This window comes from Gadus macrocephalus, chromosome 23, assembly GCF_031168955.1.
Source record: "Gadus macrocephalus chromosome 23, ASM3116895v1".
Taxonomy (NCBI): Eukaryota; Metazoa; Chordata; class Actinopteri; order Gadiformes; family Gadidae; genus Gadus; species Gadus macrocephalus.
In genome coordinates, this window is record NC_082404.1 from 8778778 (window position 1) to 8797087 (window position 18310).

General features: G+C 45.3%; 1 protein-coding gene across 1 annotated transcript; it reads left to right on the forward strand.

Moving 5' to 3' along the window:
* The first annotated feature begins 33 nt into the window (after nt 1-33).
* vps41 (VPS41 subunit of HOPS complex) lies at nt 34-18040 on the forward strand. The gene is made up of 28 exons (XM_060045122.1): nt 34-240; nt 511-549; nt 2313-2420; nt 4361-4438; nt 4967-5041; nt 6005-6067; nt 6339-6404; nt 7804-7923; nt 8226-8372; nt 8658-8724; nt 8861-8958; nt 9251-9386; nt 9966-10081; nt 10722-10840; nt 11043-11124; nt 12722-12814; nt 13029-13156; nt 13265-13409; nt 13647-13688; nt 13777-13827; nt 13986-14123; nt 14404-14458; nt 14567-14707; nt 15043-15179; nt 15759-15858; nt 16544-16588; nt 16673-16752; nt 17665-18040. Exons 1-28 carry the CDS (start codon nt 220-222, stop codon nt 17743-17745), a joined length of 2571 nt encoding a protein of 856 aa, XP_059901105.1. The 5' UTR covers nt 34-219; the 3' UTR covers nt 17746-18040.
* Nucleotides 18041-18310: the final 270 nt, after the last annotated feature.

The window sequence follows — 18310 nt, forward strand, 5'->3', positions numbered from 1 at the left end:
TTACCCATAACGCACCACGATGGGTCTGGTCACATGACATTCCACATGACAGGGCTGCTCCTGCTACCAGGACCTGTCAACAAAGAACTGCAGAGAGATAACTACACCTGTATTTTCATAACATTTGGCATGCAATTGCTAAAATACTAGTAAAATGCGATTCGTCTCGACTTATTGAATACGTATTATATCGTCTGTTGCTAAAAGAGGTGTATAACGATGGCGGAAGTGGAGGATCAGGTAAGCATGTTGCTAGCGTTAGCTGACCAGTATAAACAAACATCCATCCTTAGAATAATAGTATTGATAAACATTAACTATTGATCATTAATGAGTACCAGTATGTTAACTAATGAGTAAGAGTGTAATTTGTTCATATCTGAAAGTAGATATTCATTTCGATTGAAAAACTAATCATAGTAACTATTAGCCTGGAAACTGCTCATTACAATTGACAATGACAACTTTAACTGATTGAACTATTTCATGTTCATTCTTGAAATATTTTAGGAGAGGAAGTCCAGCGAGGAGTTCACAGATGATTCTGAGGTGAGAATACTACTAATTCTGTAATGATACTGATCATTCTAAGAACACCTCACTTAACAATGATTTGAAGTACCACAGCCTTTTATCAAAGCACTGGCTTATACTTCCATCATCTAGCTGTGTTATAGCATGTTATTAAGTTGGTGAGAGTCTCTTTAGAGTGAGAACGTAGGTGGACATATTAGACTTGGAGGCATCTGCCATTCATAGTAAACTACATGTGACTGATGTCTTGCAGATTGTTGTTCTACTAATGGGCAACAGTCAGGCTGTAAGCTGTTTACCTAATTGTTTCTATGTACTCGATTACAAGTCTCCCATTTGGCAGAACCTTTTTAAATAATTAGAAAGAGCTTTGGCAATTCAATTAGCGACTTATTCAACCTTATTAGTTATTAGCAAACAGCTGTGTGTCTATCAGGTCATATTGCAGCTTTCAGGATTTGCCACAACCTATCCTACTTTTGAGATTTTAGCTTTGAGTTCAGAGGTCACTGTAACCTCTTCGGCTACAGGTAGAGATGGCTGTCATGGAGAGTTGGGCCAGGCTAAAAACATCCTTCACATCTGCTGTTCTAAATTAAATCAGCCCCATGCACAGAATTTTGTTTTTCCCATCTTGTATCTTGAATTTTAATTTTTTGTAGGTAAAATCCATGTTGGTTTTCATGTGATCATGTTTTTGGCATTTTGTTAGTATTAGTTAGTTAGGTGCAAAGCTAGTTTAAAGGCAACTTAGTGGAACTCTCTGAAGACACAAACAAAGGGCAACTTGGGGTATGAGTTTAACAATGGCTTCTTTTTAGGGTTGCTGCTTGCTGTGTTTGTTTGATGCGCCTTTGAGACCCGTGACAAATGCGCTCGCATCAGAGATCTCACAAGCAGAATACGGGGAATAGCCGGGATATGGGGCGGACGAGCGGAGACAGATTGTTTTTGGAAATAGCATTTTTTCCACGCTACCCCTTCTCACCCTCCAACCCATCGGCGCCTTAATGCATACGATGTGTCGCGGCGGCGTGCGGCCCCCCAGGCTCCACAGACTGTGTAGGATCGGTTTAAAACCGGGTTAGGATTCAAATTCAGGCTGTGACTGGCCGCAAATGTGGGTGCGCCCTGGAAAGTCTGAACTTACGATAAGTTATACGCCTTGTTTTTAGATTTTAGTAGAAGGATTTTAGAGTAGACATCTTCACGCTTATTCTCTTTGGTCAAATGTGGATATGAAAACGCGCTCGGCTATGTCCACACATCGCTGAGTGTGACCGATGCTGGATTACTGCTGCAGGCGATGGCTCTTTACTGAAGAGGGGACATGTAATATTGGCTGGAATCTCTCAGACCTTGAATAATTGTAACAATAATGTGCTCTTACATGCTGGTCTATGGTCTCCTCACGTGGTCTACAGGGTCTCCAGTGCGTATTTGTCTATGCATTCTCCATGTGGTGGTCTGTGGTCCAGATGCCATGATCTGTACATGGTGGTTTATGGTGTCTCCACATGGTGGTGTATGGTCTCTCTACATGGTGGTGTTTGGTCTTTACATGGTGGTGTATGGTCTTTACATGGTGGTGTATGGTCTTTACACGATGGTCCTGTGGGTCTTCAGTCTCAACATGGTGGAATATGGGGCCTCCACATGGAGGTCTATGGTCCAGATATGGTCCAGTCTGTGGTCTGTACATTTTGGTCTATGGTGTCTTCACATAGTGGTCTATGGTCTCTACATCACGGTCCATTTACGGTGACTGTGTCTCGCAGGAGGAAGAGAGCGAGGAGGAGCCCAAGCTGAAGTACGAGCGACTGTCCAATGGCGTGACAGAGATTCTTCAGAAAGATGCGGCCAGCTGCATGACCGTCCACGACAAGGTACCGCCGCGATGGGTTCCACTGTGAAGTTTCAGGTGGGATTATGGTATGACGTTGATGTCATTCCATATGTTGATAGAGGTATTACATTGATTCTCCCGTGTAATCGTAGTTTAACTATTTATTCCATCTGTGTAATATTGCGGAATGAAGCTCTATTTCCCTGGGTCCATCATTTGAATATTTCACAAAGGTGACTCCCATGAAAACGCTGGAATAACAACAGTGAAATTTTATATAGATAATACTTTTTTTAAGAATATACAAATACAGCTCTATAGTAAAATGATGTGCTGGGGAAATATAACCATATCTGTCTTACAGGGAAGAGTTGGTTAAAAGCACAATAGGAGAGACAGAGATATGGGGTCACATGTAGCTGTAGGGCTCAGGATGACACCTAGAACATCACCTGACATTGTTAACATGTTGGACACCTACAACAAGTTACTCTCCTCACACCTTATCCTTCCCTCCTCTCCTCCTGCACCCCAGACGTAGCCTCTCCTCTCACCTCCTCCTGTTCTCCTGTTCTCCCTCCTCTCCTCTCCACCACAGACCTCTCCTCTCACCTCCTCCTGTTCTCCTTATATCCTCTCCTTATCACCTCTCCTCCTGCGACTGGTAACCAGCCTCTCCTCTCTCCTCCTCCCCTGCTGCTCTTCGCTTCTTTCTTTCTTTCTTTCTTTCTTTCTTTCTTTCTTTCTTTCTTTCTTTCTTTCTTTCTTTCTTTCTTTCTTTCTTTCTTTCTTTCTTTCTTTCTATCTTTCTTTGACTAGATGGTTTAAACATGTTGCAGTGGGGGTGGCAGGGACGACATATCTCCCACCTAGTGTATCAACACCTGATGTTCAGGAGGCCCTGTTGATTTCCATGTCTTTATTGTGCGTTTTATCTGATCTCCTGTTGCTATGGTTTCCAATCTGACTGCCCTGGCTGTGAACCGTGACCCGTGCCCGTGCTGCGTTCCAGCGAGCGCCCGCGTTTGTATCTTCCTCCATCTAACCCGAGCAAGCTGTTGTCACCCTTAGCAACAACCCCCCCACCCCACCCTCACCAGCACCAAGTGCAACCAGCCCATAATAGTCTGTTTCCCCACATTTTAAGTGGCTGAATTGGAATTTCATTTGAACAATTCCGTGTGGATGAATCCCTTTAAGAGAGGCGCCCGCTGCCCCGGCTGGCCTTTTATTTATTTATTTGGGCTGATTTTATTTGGGGGGGAAGGCAAGCAGTAGGCCTGTCTGACACGCTCAGCTGTGCCTGTAAATATAAGCATTTCATTATAGAACGCACTGGAGCCTGAGGGGCTCACGTGCTCGTGCCCCACGCGCACGCACGGCCTGGGAGCGCGGCCTGGGAGATTTGGGGGTGGGGGGGTGGAGGGGGGGGGGGTTGCGTGAGCCGGTGAGTTTTGGTGCAAGAGCACACACTTAATCTAACGCTGAAAGACCCCCATTCTATAATGTTTCTGTCCCAGTGAACCTGGATTTGTGACACACACACACACACACACACACACACACGCACACACACACACACACACACACACACACACGCACACACACACAAACCAGTTGCTGTTTAGCGGAGGTAACATCTGGTTAGCAGCGAGCTCAGGGCCAGCCCGAGAGGAGCCCAGATTTACATTGCATTTATTATGTTTAATCCTTTTAATATGAGGGAGGAAATACCATTTCACACTGCCTGCCTTAATAAACGCCCCCCCCCCTCCCTCCCTCCCTGTAATTTCACAGCCTACGCCCTCGAGCCCCCAATCCTGCCTCCCCTGGCCCCCCTCCTTCACCTTCCCCCTGCCTTAAAAACTATTTTTTTTAAATGTCTTCAGTCACTTATTTATTTAACTCCTGCTATTCGTCAGCAAGGGTTTTTTCCTCCAATAACATGTTGGTGATTAACGTGTGACCGGTTTGTTCCAGTTCTTGGCTCTCGGGACTCACTTCGGGAAGGTGTTCCTGTTGGACGTTCAGGGGAACGTCACACAGAAGTTTGAAATCGTGAGTGCTTAAAGAAACACATTTTAAGTGCTTTTTTTTCATCATTTTTCAGATTTATATCTTACTTTAATGCCATATTCACATTTTATATAATTGTTCATGTCATCGTCATTTTTTTATTTTGTATTCTTTTTTTTTTAGCACCAATACACTACAATCAATTCCTTGTGTGTGAACGCTGATACCGCAATAAAATAATCAGGAAATGTTATTGCTGCTAGTTTTTAATCATGTGTCGAAGAGCTGTCAGTGAGAGTAAGTACAGCAAATCTTGTTAACGCACAAAACATACTCCTCTATGAAAGCAAAGTTAGCAGAAGCAAAGCGCTTCCTTCCTCTTCCCTTCAGCTTCCTCTTCATCGTATGTTGCAGACACTCTCCTCTCCCAACACGGCTGTAAAAGCCATCAAGGCACTTTTGGGCTGTTCCCACTCATTCCCATGTATAATACTGCTGTTCGTAAAGGCGAACTTTGACCCTGCATGTTGTTAACAAGCAGTACAATCTGGCTCTCTTCTGTGTCGGCAGAGCTCCGTGAAGATCAACCAGGTCAGTCTGGACGAGAGCGGAGAGAACGTGGGCATCTGCTCTGAGGACGGCAAGGTGAGACCCCGGAGGTACAGGCATCCTAGCCTAGGGTGCGACCGTAAAGTGTCCCCCCATCTCTCCCCAACCATTTAGAGGCTATTGTTTAACCCCAATGTCAGGCTAACTACCTGTAGGCATCACTGAGAAAGAACCCTACCTGCTCATTAATGACTAAATGATGAACAATATATCAATGCTAATAATGTGAGATTCGGTTCAGAGATATCCCCCCGTGTTTCAAAGTTAAAAGAGGAGAGGGGAGGGTGTGGTTCATCATCAGCCGTCTGTGGAACTCCTCTTCCTGTTCTCCATGTGCTTCCCATCTCTTCCCTTGTTATCATTAACATGATCCTGCTCCATGCGTTTCTTTGGGCCAGAGTGGCTGTCTGGTAGCACCCTGCTCTCGCCAGCTCTCCAGGGGCCAGCCGACAACATGTTGTCACAGGGGGAAAGTGGAGCAGACAATTAAAATGGATGCTGCAAGCAGTGGTCTGTCCTCAACCGATTCAGTTGGCAGTTAATCCTTAAGAATCAAACGTAATCCTTAATCACCGATGCAGTCCCGAGAGGAGGGCTCAACAGACCGTGACATGCCTCTTCCCTTTAAAAAGTTATTCTCTGCTGTTATTTTCTGCTTGTTGGTGTGTTCTCTGAGCGGGGTTGAGAGGAACATGCCCTGCCTTAAGGAGGTAAGAATCACTGAGAAGTGTTGGAGTTGGAGACTTACAGTTTGATGCTACCGTCTGAGCTAGCAGTTAAGTCAAAGATTAGGATCCTCCGTCCGCTCCCCCAGAAGAGCCGGCAGAATCATCCTGGCCACTAATTGGCTGCCCGGAGGAGAACAGGGGCCCAATCAAAGTGTTTTCCTGAGCGCTGGGCTCCCTGCAGGCGGGCGGCTGCAGACACAGCAATTAAAGAAGGAGAAGAAAGCAGGCGCGTTGACTGTGTGACCTTCCCTGTCCCCGCTCTGCTCCGCAGGTCCAGGTGTTTGGCCTGTATACCAGGGAGGGCTTCCACGAGAACTTCGACTGTCCCATCAAGGTGGGCCTCTGCCTCTGCTTCAGGCTGGAGGCTGAATGAAAGATGTTCGAGCATTGCATGGATTGACATCCATGCAATGCTCGAACAACTGTCATTTAGCCATTGAAAACATAAAATCATTGTGAGAAATGTAATGCAATGTGCTACCTGGCTACATAGTCAGTGGGCTTCTTTGGTATGTAGCGTAACTACTAGCTAGCCTGTGGGCTACCTAGCCTGTCTGTAACATTGCCTGTTCATCTCACGCTTGTGTTGTCGCCATGGTTGTTAGGTGGTGGCGCTGCATCCACAGTTCAGCAAATCCAACTACAAACAGTTTGTCACTGGGGGGAGCAAGGTAGGAACTTATTGTTATTCTACTTATCATCACTATTGTGTTTCTGTTTGTAGGTTGTATGCAGTCACCCAAAATTGCCTGCTTTGTCTTTCCTGCTATGTTTTCTGGTTCATTAATGACCGACTAGTTGAGGTGGTTCACCGACGTTTAATTGTACGACATATCCTCATAGCATTATAAAGATCATCAAATGATGTCACTGAATAAGTGACCTTTGTCAAACTTCGCTCAGAATCACAGACCCAGAACCATAAATGTGGCCACTGGCGCAGAGTGGACCTACAGGGGGCAATTTGGCAGGAAGTAGAATTTGGCCTTCTCTATAGTGTGTCAGGGTTTGAAGAGTTGTCAGGGCCCAACAGTGGTCCAATCATACTTAAGGATGTGCAAGTCTGAGCTGCTCCGGCCCGGCCCGAGGAGGTCAAGATCAGAACGGTTCCTGATGTCAGAACATCCGGACGCGGGGAGCCCGGGTATCATCATCATCATCATCATCCCTCTCCTCACTGTCAGAGATAGATAGTACTGCGGTCAGAACACAAGCGGAATGTTGCGCGCTACATTTCAAAGATGTCGCTCAGCCCGTTGAGCTGACAAGCCGATCTACCAGGAGAAACAGAGTAGGGTGTGTTTTGACAGGGGGGGGGGAAGCCGTGTTTCCCACCATGACAAGCCCCGCGTTGGTACCTCGCCGCTTTCTATCAATCGTTCCAATTTTCCCTCCGTTTCCTCGGAGCCGCGGAGGCCTCCGCCGACGGGGAGGAAATCAATTGAAGTTAGCTGATCCCATGGAGACCGGTTTAAACCGGTCTCCCCACCTCTCAGGATTAACATATCCTCACCGCTGCTTGAGAGAGCGTCACTAGGGCGCTGCTTGTCTCCGCTGCTCCCTGACCACATGCTGGGAGATATGCCAGCCATACATTGGCTGCATGTTAGTGGTCAGTTAGTGGTTCGTTTGTGGTGTGTTGGATGCATATTTTATGGTATATTAGTGCTGCAATTTCAGTATATTTGTGAAACTTTGTTGTAGGAAATGTATATTAGTGATGAGTAGTATGAAATATATAACCATCATTAGACATATTATTATATATAATTCAGTTTGTCACTGATTGATCAGTTTTGTTATTGAAATAATATTTCCCAATTCGTTTTCATCCATTTAAAGAATATATCCTAATTACATACTTATACTAAACTTAATAATACCATTAGGTAAAATCGGATAATGATCTCTAATGCTTGTTATATGTATTGAATGGACATGTAACTTTACGGTTTGCAGCGGTCCTTTACTGCCCCCTATTGGCCAAGCTGCACTGCTGCACTCACGTCTAAAGGTAGTATACAATAGAATGAGGTGGGTTCGATTGACAGGTGTGTGTGTATGTGCTAGCTTCTGCTGTACGAGAGGAACTGGCTGAACCGCTGGAAGACGTCTGTTCTCCACGAGGGAGAAGGAACCATCTCCAACATCCAGTGGAGAACTAACCTCATCGCCTGGGCTAACAATGTGGTGAGACCCCCAGGGCACATACGCACACACAGTTACTCATTCATTCCAACACACGCACACACAAAGTCACTCACTCTCAAACACTCAAGCATAAATACACACACACACACTTAAGGTAACGTCACACAAAGTCATCGGGTTGGAATATGAAAAGGTTTTGCTGAGGTATAAACCCTACTGAAAGGTCCCTGCCTCCCTGGACTCAGGGTTGATTATTCAATGATGCCATCAACGATAGAATACACACAAACCATCCCCATGAACACGTCCACATCCTCTGTGCTCCTCCTTCTCTTCCTCAGGGTGTGAAGATCTATGACATCAGCACCAAGCAGCGCATCACCAACGTGCTGCGGGACGACGTGAGCCTCAGACCGGACATGTACCCCTGCAGCCTCTGCTGGAAGGACAACCAGACCCTCATCGTGGGCTGGGGGAAGTCGATCAAGGTGGGACTGTTGGGGATGAGGGCCTGGGTGGACGTCTACCATGTCTGTTATAGGGGACAGGCAACCAGATGAATGGTGAACGAGTGTTTTTGCTGATTTGGTCTGAGTGAGCGCTTCTCCTAATGCAGACGTATCAGACTTTCAAATGAACCCTCAGAGACTGTGCCGGCTGTAACACTTGTGAGGAACCTGTGATGTGGAGGTAGAGCTGTGGAGATGTTTAGTGCTGTCGGCATTTTAAGGTTGTATTTAGGGAGTGCTCTTCATGTTGGTTCTGATCACCAGATGTGTGCCGTGAAGGAGAGAAACCCGACTGAGCTGCGAGACCTTCCCAGTCGCTACGTGGAAATAGGTCAGCTCTATACACTAAATCATATATCCAACTATCAAGTAACAGAAAAGTGCATGCAAAGTGGTTTAGTAAGTGTGATCTCTTAGTAGGTTTTTCTACGATAACGGTGGCTTTTGTTGTGTATTTTGGACAACAGTGTCGGCGTTTGAGACAGAGTTCTTCATCAGCGGTCTGGCACCTCTGGCTGACCAGCTGGTCACACTGTACTTCGTCAAGGAGAACGCAAAACAACTGGTGAGAAACGCATGTTAACTAGAGCCGCGTAACTCTAACAACTGGTGAGAAACGCATGTTAACTAGAGCCGCGTAACTCTAACAACTGGTGAGAAACGCATGTTAACTAGAGCCGCGTAACTCTAACAACTGGTGAGAAACGCATGTTAACTAGAGCCGCATAAGTCTTAACAACTGGTGAGAAACACATGTTAACTAGAGCCGCATAACTCTAACAACTGGTGAGAAACGCATGTTAGCTAGAGCTGCACAACTCTGTAATGTTTACATACTATTTCTTTCAATGCGTCAGGAAGAGGAGGAGGAGTTCCGTGCGCGGCCTCGTCTGGACATCATCCAGCCGCTGGCGGAGAGCTGTGAGGAGATCTCCTCAGACGCTCTGTCGGTGCGCAACTTCACGGACAACGAGTGTCGTGACTACCGCCTGGGTGAGGCTTCCCTCACACCCACACACACACACACACAACCCCGTACTAGGTCCATACCGCCTCATGGACACACACACACAAGCATGCGCTACACACGGCTGTACACAAGAGCAGTGGCCTTCGATCTGTGGGTCGCCGCCCTTAAGAGGCGGACCAAGTGAAATGGACACAATCCAAATAACTCAATGTCCACAGTCTACCTGTAGGCATCCTAGAGAAAGATGTCCTCCAAACCCCTACCTGCTCCTTATTCAGCTGTCTGTGTACTTTCTAACCCCCACCTGCTTTTTTGTTACCTGTCTCTGTACTGTTGTACCCATATCAGCTCTTTGATTAACTTTCGATGTACTGTCTGACCCCTACCTGCTCAATGACCTGTCTCTGTACTGTCTAGCCGCTACCTGCTCAATGACCTGTCTCTGTTCTGTCTGACCCCTACCTGCTCAATGACCTGTCTCTGTACTGTCTGACCCCTACCTGCTCAATGACCTGTCTCTGTACCGTCTAGCCTAACTGCTCCTTGATGACTGATCTGAACCGCTCTCGTTTCATGACTAAACGGTAGCTGTTGTTCCTCAGAGCATGCTGAGGGAGAGTCTCTGTTCTACATCATCAGTCCTAAAGACATCGTGGTGGCCAAGGAGAGGGACCAGGACGACCACATCGACTGGCTACTGGACAAGAAGAAGTACGAGGTCAGGGCTCCAGTATCACAACTTTGTTATCTGTTTTTATTCTACTCCGTTTAAGAATGCTTGATTCTGATTGGCTGGGTGGAGGGCATTAACCCGGCAGGTTGCCCGCTGACTTGTCGGTTGTAGCTGAAGATATATGGACACCTGCTAAGTAGTTCCAGTCAAATTGTCGGTTCAGCCTTCAAAACGATAACTGGTAAATTGTGAAAAATGCATTAAACTGTAATCAGAAAACGCGGTTAACTCTTAGCAAGAGTGGGCCAAACGCGGCCCTTCGAGGTGTCCAAAACATGTTTGATCGATCGTAATTAAAGGGGACTACTTTTTGAGGGAGATGAACTCAAACAGAGTATACATTTAATAAGGTTGCAATGCGAAAAAGAAAAAGCATAATTATTAGAGTATTTGAATTGTTTTATTATGTTGGCAAGCAAGAAGTACAATAAACGGGATAATCACCTCAAGGCAGGGCAATAAACAGTTTGATATGCCCGGCTCGTGGAAGGTAAGCCGTCCAGGAGCCTGGCATATCAAACTGTTTATGGCCCTGCCTCTCGGTGAATAATCACCGAGACCTTATATGATGATGTATGAGGTGAACGAACGAGTGAATGTTGTGGTGGTGTGTTCCCCCTCCCAGGAGGCCCTGATGGCAGCAGAGATCAGCTTTAAGAACATCAAGAGACACGACGTGCAGAAGATCGGCATGGCCTACATCAACCACCTGGTGGAGAAGGGGGACTATGACACTGCTGCCAGGTACCAGAAAACATATCCTATGTGTCTGAGTTAAAGTCTACACATATGTTATGTTATAATCATATTATGAAGGGCCGCTTAGATTGATATTTGTAATATCTGTATGTTGAGATCATTAAAACCGCCAGAATCCTACAGAATCCCATTTTCTATGATTCTTATGAAGAGAAATATAGAATAATAAACATGTTTCTCTCATCAGAAAATGCCAAAAGGTTCTTGGTAAAAACATGGAGCTGTGGGAGAATGAGGTGTACCGGTTCAAGACCATCGGCCAGCTGAAGGTGGGTCAAAGTCGCTTCTTCCATACTGTCACATGTTCTGCTGTCTCCATCCTCCATACTAGTGTTGCACGATAACAAAATTATGACTTTGATACGATACCTGTGCGAAAATACCTCGATACTCAATACTGAACCGATACCACGGTGAAAATCTAAAATATCTGGAAATTAGATGAATAGTGGTCCAGCTCGATCTCACTATGTTTTAACTTTCAGCAGCTTGGGCCTTTCCTGCTTTCTGAGCAAATTACGTTAATAAATGAATTCTAGAGATCCGAGAATTGTATTCCGATTGAGGCGTATTAATCTTTATAAAACGCCTCAATCGGAATACAATTCTCTGATCGGAATAGAATTCCATGCGGAATAGAAGAGGTGGTGTAGTCCTCGTATACACTTATTCCGATTGGTTTGGGGTGGGTGCGGCTACTTTTTAACTTAGAGAGATGGCATCAAGAGCTGCACTAATTCGCAATTGGTCCGTCTGTACTTTTATGAACACCAAACTAGACTGTCAAGGATAGTAGATTTTTTGCCTGATTCACGTCTCTCTTATCACTTCGCAAGTAGTCCGGTAACTTATGAACCCCAGCGTGTCCTGTTGCTAAGCGACGTCAACGACTTTGGCGGACAATTTCTCTGCTGATCAACACTACGAATGGTAATTGTAAAAAGACACACCGTGTGAAGATATTGTTTTGTTTTGGCAAGGAGCCGTGTAATAAGCGGGATAATGTATAGAATGTCGCCGGTCATTATCGAAAATAATACCCTTCAGGGCGATGCAAGACACCTCCGCTTCCCGTCGGGGTCCGGTTCGCCCTGTTGGTGTTCTGTACAACATTATCCATTACATATATCATTTAAGTCCAGACCAGCATAACGGTTGTGCGTGAGAGGCATACGGACGTACGCGTGCTACTTTTGTAAATGCCATATATATAGTAAATTCGGATTGCATGAAAGGAATAGATCTATTCTGATTAGAAATCTAATCAGATCAACTGTCAATAGCCCCGTTTACATGGACACTTCTGATCCGTTATATACACTCCATACTTCAATTCTCCCGTCTTTTTCTCCACAAGCCGAGGACTGTCGGCAAGCCCTTCCGAACCTGTCGCCGTCTCGTTGCGTCTCACTCTCACTCACTCAGTGAACTGCCTGATGCTGTTGTGTGCGAGCTGAGGGGCACGCCCACTGACTAGCCTCTGTGTGCAAGTATGACTGAGAGTTGATGCTGAGCTTGTGTATGTGCAAGTCCTTTCGTTCAAAGTATTTTTTTCTATCATATTTTCTCATTTTTAAAAAAATAAAAGTATTCTTTTTTTTCCCTAAAAGTATCGATACTAAAAAATGTGCGTATCGTACCGTTTTTTGCGGGTATCGTGATACCTTTCTAGTATCGGTATACCGTGCAACACTACTCCATATTGTAACATGTTCTGCTGTCTTCTCCCGCCATACTGTAACATGTTCTGCTGTCTCCTCCCTCCATACTGTAACATGTTCTGCTGTCTCCACCCTCCATACTGTAACATGTTCTGCTGTCTCCACCCTCCATACTGTAACATGTTCTGCTGTCTCCGCCCCCCAGGCCATCAGCCAGTACCTGCCCAGGGGCGATCTACGTCTACGACCAGCCATCTATGAGATGATCCTCCATGAATTCCTCAAGACCGACTATGAGGTAATGGGAGGGAGTGGGAGGCAGGGAGGGAGATGAAAAGATGGATGTATAAAGATGGAAGGAGGGATTGATGGGTGAACGATGGACAGATTATCATTTGATTCCTGTGGGAAAAGTCTTGGTGCAAAATAAATTAAAACCGTTTTTTCCTAACGAATCATCATATGTCCTTGATGGATGAATCGATGGCTGATGGACGCGTCTCCCCTCACAGGGCTTTGCCACGCTGATCCGGGAGTGGCCGGGGGAGCTGTACAACAACATGGCCGTCGTCCAGGCGGTGGGAGACCAGCTGAAGAAGGACCCCACCCACCGCACGCTGCTCACCACCCTGGCTGAACTGTGAGGAGCCTTTTGATCTCCTGAGTAGTACTCCCAACGCTGCCCTGGCCTGTACCAGCTCCTCAGGACACCGTGGTTATACCTGTTGTTGTGTTCACGCCATGGCAGGTACACGTACGACCAGCGCTACGACCGGGCACTGGAGATCTACCTGCGGCTGAGGCACAAAGACGTGTATCAGCTGATCCACAAACACAACCTCTTCGCCTCCATAGAGGACAAGATCGTTCTGCTCATGGACTTTGATAAAGAGGTAGCAGGACTGAAAACATATACACATCAGAAATAACAGTACATGGTACAGTACATACAACAGTACATAAGTCTCTGTTTCAGTTTTTTACTGCATACTGCAGTGTTCTAGAACCATGTTGAATTCTAGAACCCTGATGAATTCTAGAATACCAGTGTATAGCAGTGTTCTAGTAGGCATTGTTCCTGAATCCCTGCGTAACGAGGACCATTTGTGTGTGTGCATTGCTGTTTCCAGAAAGCCGTGGACATGCTCTTGGATAACGAAGACAAGATATCGGTATGCCCCTCTCCCATGGGTTGCTGTTGCTAAGAGTTAACGTTTCACTACTGTGGACTGATAGGCTCTCTCCTCCTGTCCACTGCAGACGGACCGAGTGGTGGAGGAGCTCAGGGACCGACCGGAGCTGCTCCATGTGGTAAACCTCTCAAACATACTACCGTCCTCTGATTGGACCGTTTCACATTGAGTCATTTAAGTGATTCTGGTATCCACAGTAACTTATAGCAAATGCAGGGAAGTAACAGGTGGCTGGTCGCAGCTCCACCCTAACGGTCCTACCTCCCACCCCGGCAGTACCTCCATAAGCTGTTCAAGCGCGACCACCACAAGGGCCAGCGGTACCACGAGCGACAGATCGGCCTCTATGCCGAGTACGACCGGCCCAACCTGCTGCCCTTCCTCCGGGACAGCACCCACTGCCCTCTGGAGAAGGTACGTTAGCATCACAACGCCCTGTTTCTCCAGCTCATCTCGTCACAGTGCATTCTGTTACTCAGGCTAAACATCATAACGCCCGGTGACTCCGTCAAATCATATCACAGTACGTCCATTTACTCATTCTAAACCTCTCACTGTACGTTCTGTTTTGCAAGGTAAAACCATCACCTTAGTTCTGACTCAAGCTAAACGGACGCTCCTAGCTCACTTCCTCTTCCTGGATCTCCCTTCTCCCCTCCTGTCCCTCCATCTCTCCATGTCTCTCCATCCCCAGGCTCTGGAGATTTGTCAGGAGAGGAACTTTGTGGAGGAGACGGTCTTCCTGCTCAGTGAGTACAGGCCGCTGGGCTCCAGTTGGTCCTTTACCATTAGAGCTCTACAATGACGGTCACTGGAACTTGGTGTGACATGGCTGACCCTTGACCCCTGACCCTCAGGCCGGATGGGGAACTGCAGGCGGGCACTGCAGATGATCATGGAGGAGCTGGGCGACGTGGACAAGGCCATAGACTTCGCTAAGGAGCAGGACGACTCTGAGCTGTGGGAAGACCTCATCTCGTACTCCATAGACAAACCACGTACGTTTCCTCCGTCTTTGTTCAGCTCATTGGATTGGTCAGCAGTAGATGAGTTCAGCTAAAGTTGAAGTGGAGGCTGGGGATAATCAAAGCATCCAATCAAAAAAAAAAAATGAAAGACTATTACAAACAGTTTCACATATATACTGTAAGTGCTTTTTCAATTTTCATTATATAGCTGCTTTAAAAACAGTGTTTTTGAAGTGCTTTCGCAAAACATAAAAACAAAACACTGGTTGAGTACTCGCTCACAAGTGGCTGTGGATACATATGCCTGCTGAACGTCTAGCAGTGAGCAGTGATTCCTAGTGTGTGAATCACTGTCTATTCTGCAGCATTCATCACGGGTCTGCTGAATAACATCGGGACCCACGTGGACCCCATACTACTGATCCACCGCATCAAGGAGGGCATGGAGATCCCCAACCTCCGGGACTCCCTGGTCAAGATCCTGCAGGACTACAACCTCCAGGTGAGAGGAGGGGGCCACTAAAGACCTCCTCCATCCAGCGGCCATATTGGTTTGCTGGGTAGGGAAACTCTTTGGAAAGCAGGACGACTCAATCAATTATTTTAGTTACGACATTACCCCACCCAAGAAGCATATAGAATGCATTTTCATTAAGTTTACATGTTTCCCCAAACAAGAAGACAAGAAGGGTTCCCCTACCAAATAGCCAATGTGGCCACCAGGTGAATATCAGTCTGTTTTGCTTTCTGATTCGGCATCTATTACACTCCTAACTTTCACCAAATCTTCCCTCTGGGTTTGGGGGGGTTTCCCCATGTCCTTTTAGGTGGTTTAGGGTTGAGAATTGTCTTATAATGTGGGCCAGTGAAGCCTTTTGCGAGTAATGATGATTAAGGGCTTGGCGAAGAAGCCAACACCTAACATCACCTCCATCTGACTTGTGGTCCGTCTACCCACCATGGACAAAACTCACACCAGTTCACTAACGACCCGTCCCGACCAATGATAATGTTTGATTAATGATTTGAGGAGGTTTGCGGCACCACTTCCTGACCACAGATGTTGTTTTCCTGGGTATAGATCCTGCTGAGAGAGGGCTGTAAGAAGATCCTGGTGGCTGATTCCCTGTCCCTGCTCCAGAAGATGCACCGCACCCAGATGAGGGGGGTCCGTGTCGACGGTGAGGGCAGAGCTCATGTTGGGACCCTTTTTTGTTTTTGCCATAGGTGGCGCCAAAGACAACAAAACAGGTCTTCAATATTGCCACTTGTACTAAAATAACTAACATAAAAGATCATAACTCTCATACCATAAATAACTTAGGCATAACATCATTCATGGATTGTATTTATTTAAACAGGCAAGGCACTTGATACATTTGTCATTAAAGATGCCGTGTGTAGGAATTACTGCCATCTAGCGGTAATTTGATTGGTGTTCTCCAACACTGTAGGGGAAGCTACGGTGTCCTGTGCTGGCCTGTAAGGTGCGAATAGGTACCTTTTGGAGGTCATCATCTATGACAGCATCGAGTAGCCAATTGTCTATTGACAAGGTTCCTTGATAGATGCATTAATTGTATTTAGTTATTGTAAAACTAAAGGTAATAGTTTACAAGACAAAACATAACATCTGGGCTTCTCTAAAAACATGGTGAGCTCGGTTGAAGAGGATCCGCGCTCTATGTAGATATAAAGGGCTAATGGTGGTAGGGAAACGAAAAGACAATGATCCTTATTTTCATGGGATTATACACTAATTAAAATTATTATATTAAGTCATGCCACAAAATTGTAGACACTGCACCTTTTAATGAACAAAACTATCATAACCAAAATAACTAACGTCTTCCTGATTCTTAACAGATGAGAACATCTGTGAGGCGTGTCATGGGACCATTTTACCGTCAGGTGGGTTACGTGTACCTACTCTATACTTTGTCAATCATTTCCCGGTGGGTGGTCCTGTGTTCATGCTGTGTCTCTGTGTTGTAGACATGGCCCAGCCCTTCAGCGTGGTGGTCTTCAACTGTAGACATATGTTCCACAAGGAGTGTTTACCTTCTTCCGGAACCGTGAGTACCACAACGCGACTCCCTGCCTAACGGCCAATGGACCAATAGGAATACTCCATCAAGCTAGGGAAGGACGAGGTCTCCTTCTGTGTGTCCTTCCCTATTGCCTTTGCTTCCCCCTATCTTATGTATTTCCCTACCTCCTTGAAAATCTCCTTCCCTGAATCCTTTCCTATCGCCTTTCCTATCACACAACCACACTGGTTTACAATCAAATAGTCTGGTAGGCTGAAATCTATTGGTCACTTTGGTGCAAGGTAGGGCTGGGCGATTGATTGAATTTCGTTCTCGATTTCGATTTTAGCGTCTAACGATCACGAAACTAATATAATCTATTTTTTGATATATATATATATATATATAGATATATATAGATAATTTATTAAATGTTTTATAGAACGTGCAGAACAGCTGGATGCATATCTGTACATTATTTTAGATTTGAACATTTTCTTTTGACCATTGTGTGTATTTTTTTCAGGTGAAATTTCAAAGTTCTCAGTTACAAAGTGTTTTTGGGAGAGACATGCTGAATAAATATATCATGTTTTCAAACTCAAAAATAACTCGTTTGAATAATCGTGATTTCAATATTGGCCAAAATAATCGTGATTATGATTTTTTCCATGATCGAGCAGCCCTAGTGCAAGGTGATGTCTATAGCCACACGTGACTTCCCTTTGCACTTGGTTGCCGGTCTCTAACTGGTGCCAGGATAAATTTTGCTGTGGCACCTGAATTTATGTTCCATGATCAATAAAGTAATATCTTATATTATTGCAGATATTCAAGCAATGCCTAATATTCCTTGAGTTGTTTTTTTACTTTTACTCATAAAGTTGATTTTTATGATTATTATTCTGAGCCATTGGTTACGAGGAAGCTGTAACTATGGCAAACGTGTGTTAACAGATTCCTGCAGTCCAGTTCTGCAACATCTGCAGTGCCAAGAAGAGAGGTCCTGGGAGTGGAATACTCGACATGAAGAAGTGATAGTTGCTCAAGCTAATGCTAATTCTACTGCTAAGGCTAATGATAAGTCTACCCCTACCAACAGTATTTATATTGTTAATACCATTGATTTTACCTCCACACACTGCGTCCTTTCATGAATAAAGACCATAATAAATCTGGTGTAGACTTAAACTATTGCAGATCATTTTTTATTAGGGTTTTATGTTACTAAACCGTTGCACTATGTGATGCTTGTTCTTTCTGCTTGCCTTAACTTATGTATGTATGCAATGACTGCAAGTTGCAGAATAAAGATTACAAAAAATGCAAAAAATATTTGTGTCTCTTCAGGCAACATCGTTAAGCTGCGATTTTGTTTGTGTTACCTGCATTTGTGTTTGTGTGTTTTTAGCTTTACATTTGAATAACTTGGTGGTGTAACCTAACCATATTGATGACCATAACTTGATTATTACATCGATTATTATCCATGTGTTATTGTCATTGAAGGGGGGGGACCATTTTTACCTTAATGACCTAGTTATTCAACATTGACCATAATAAACCATATTCATTCGATTAATATTGCTATTATGCTCATTGT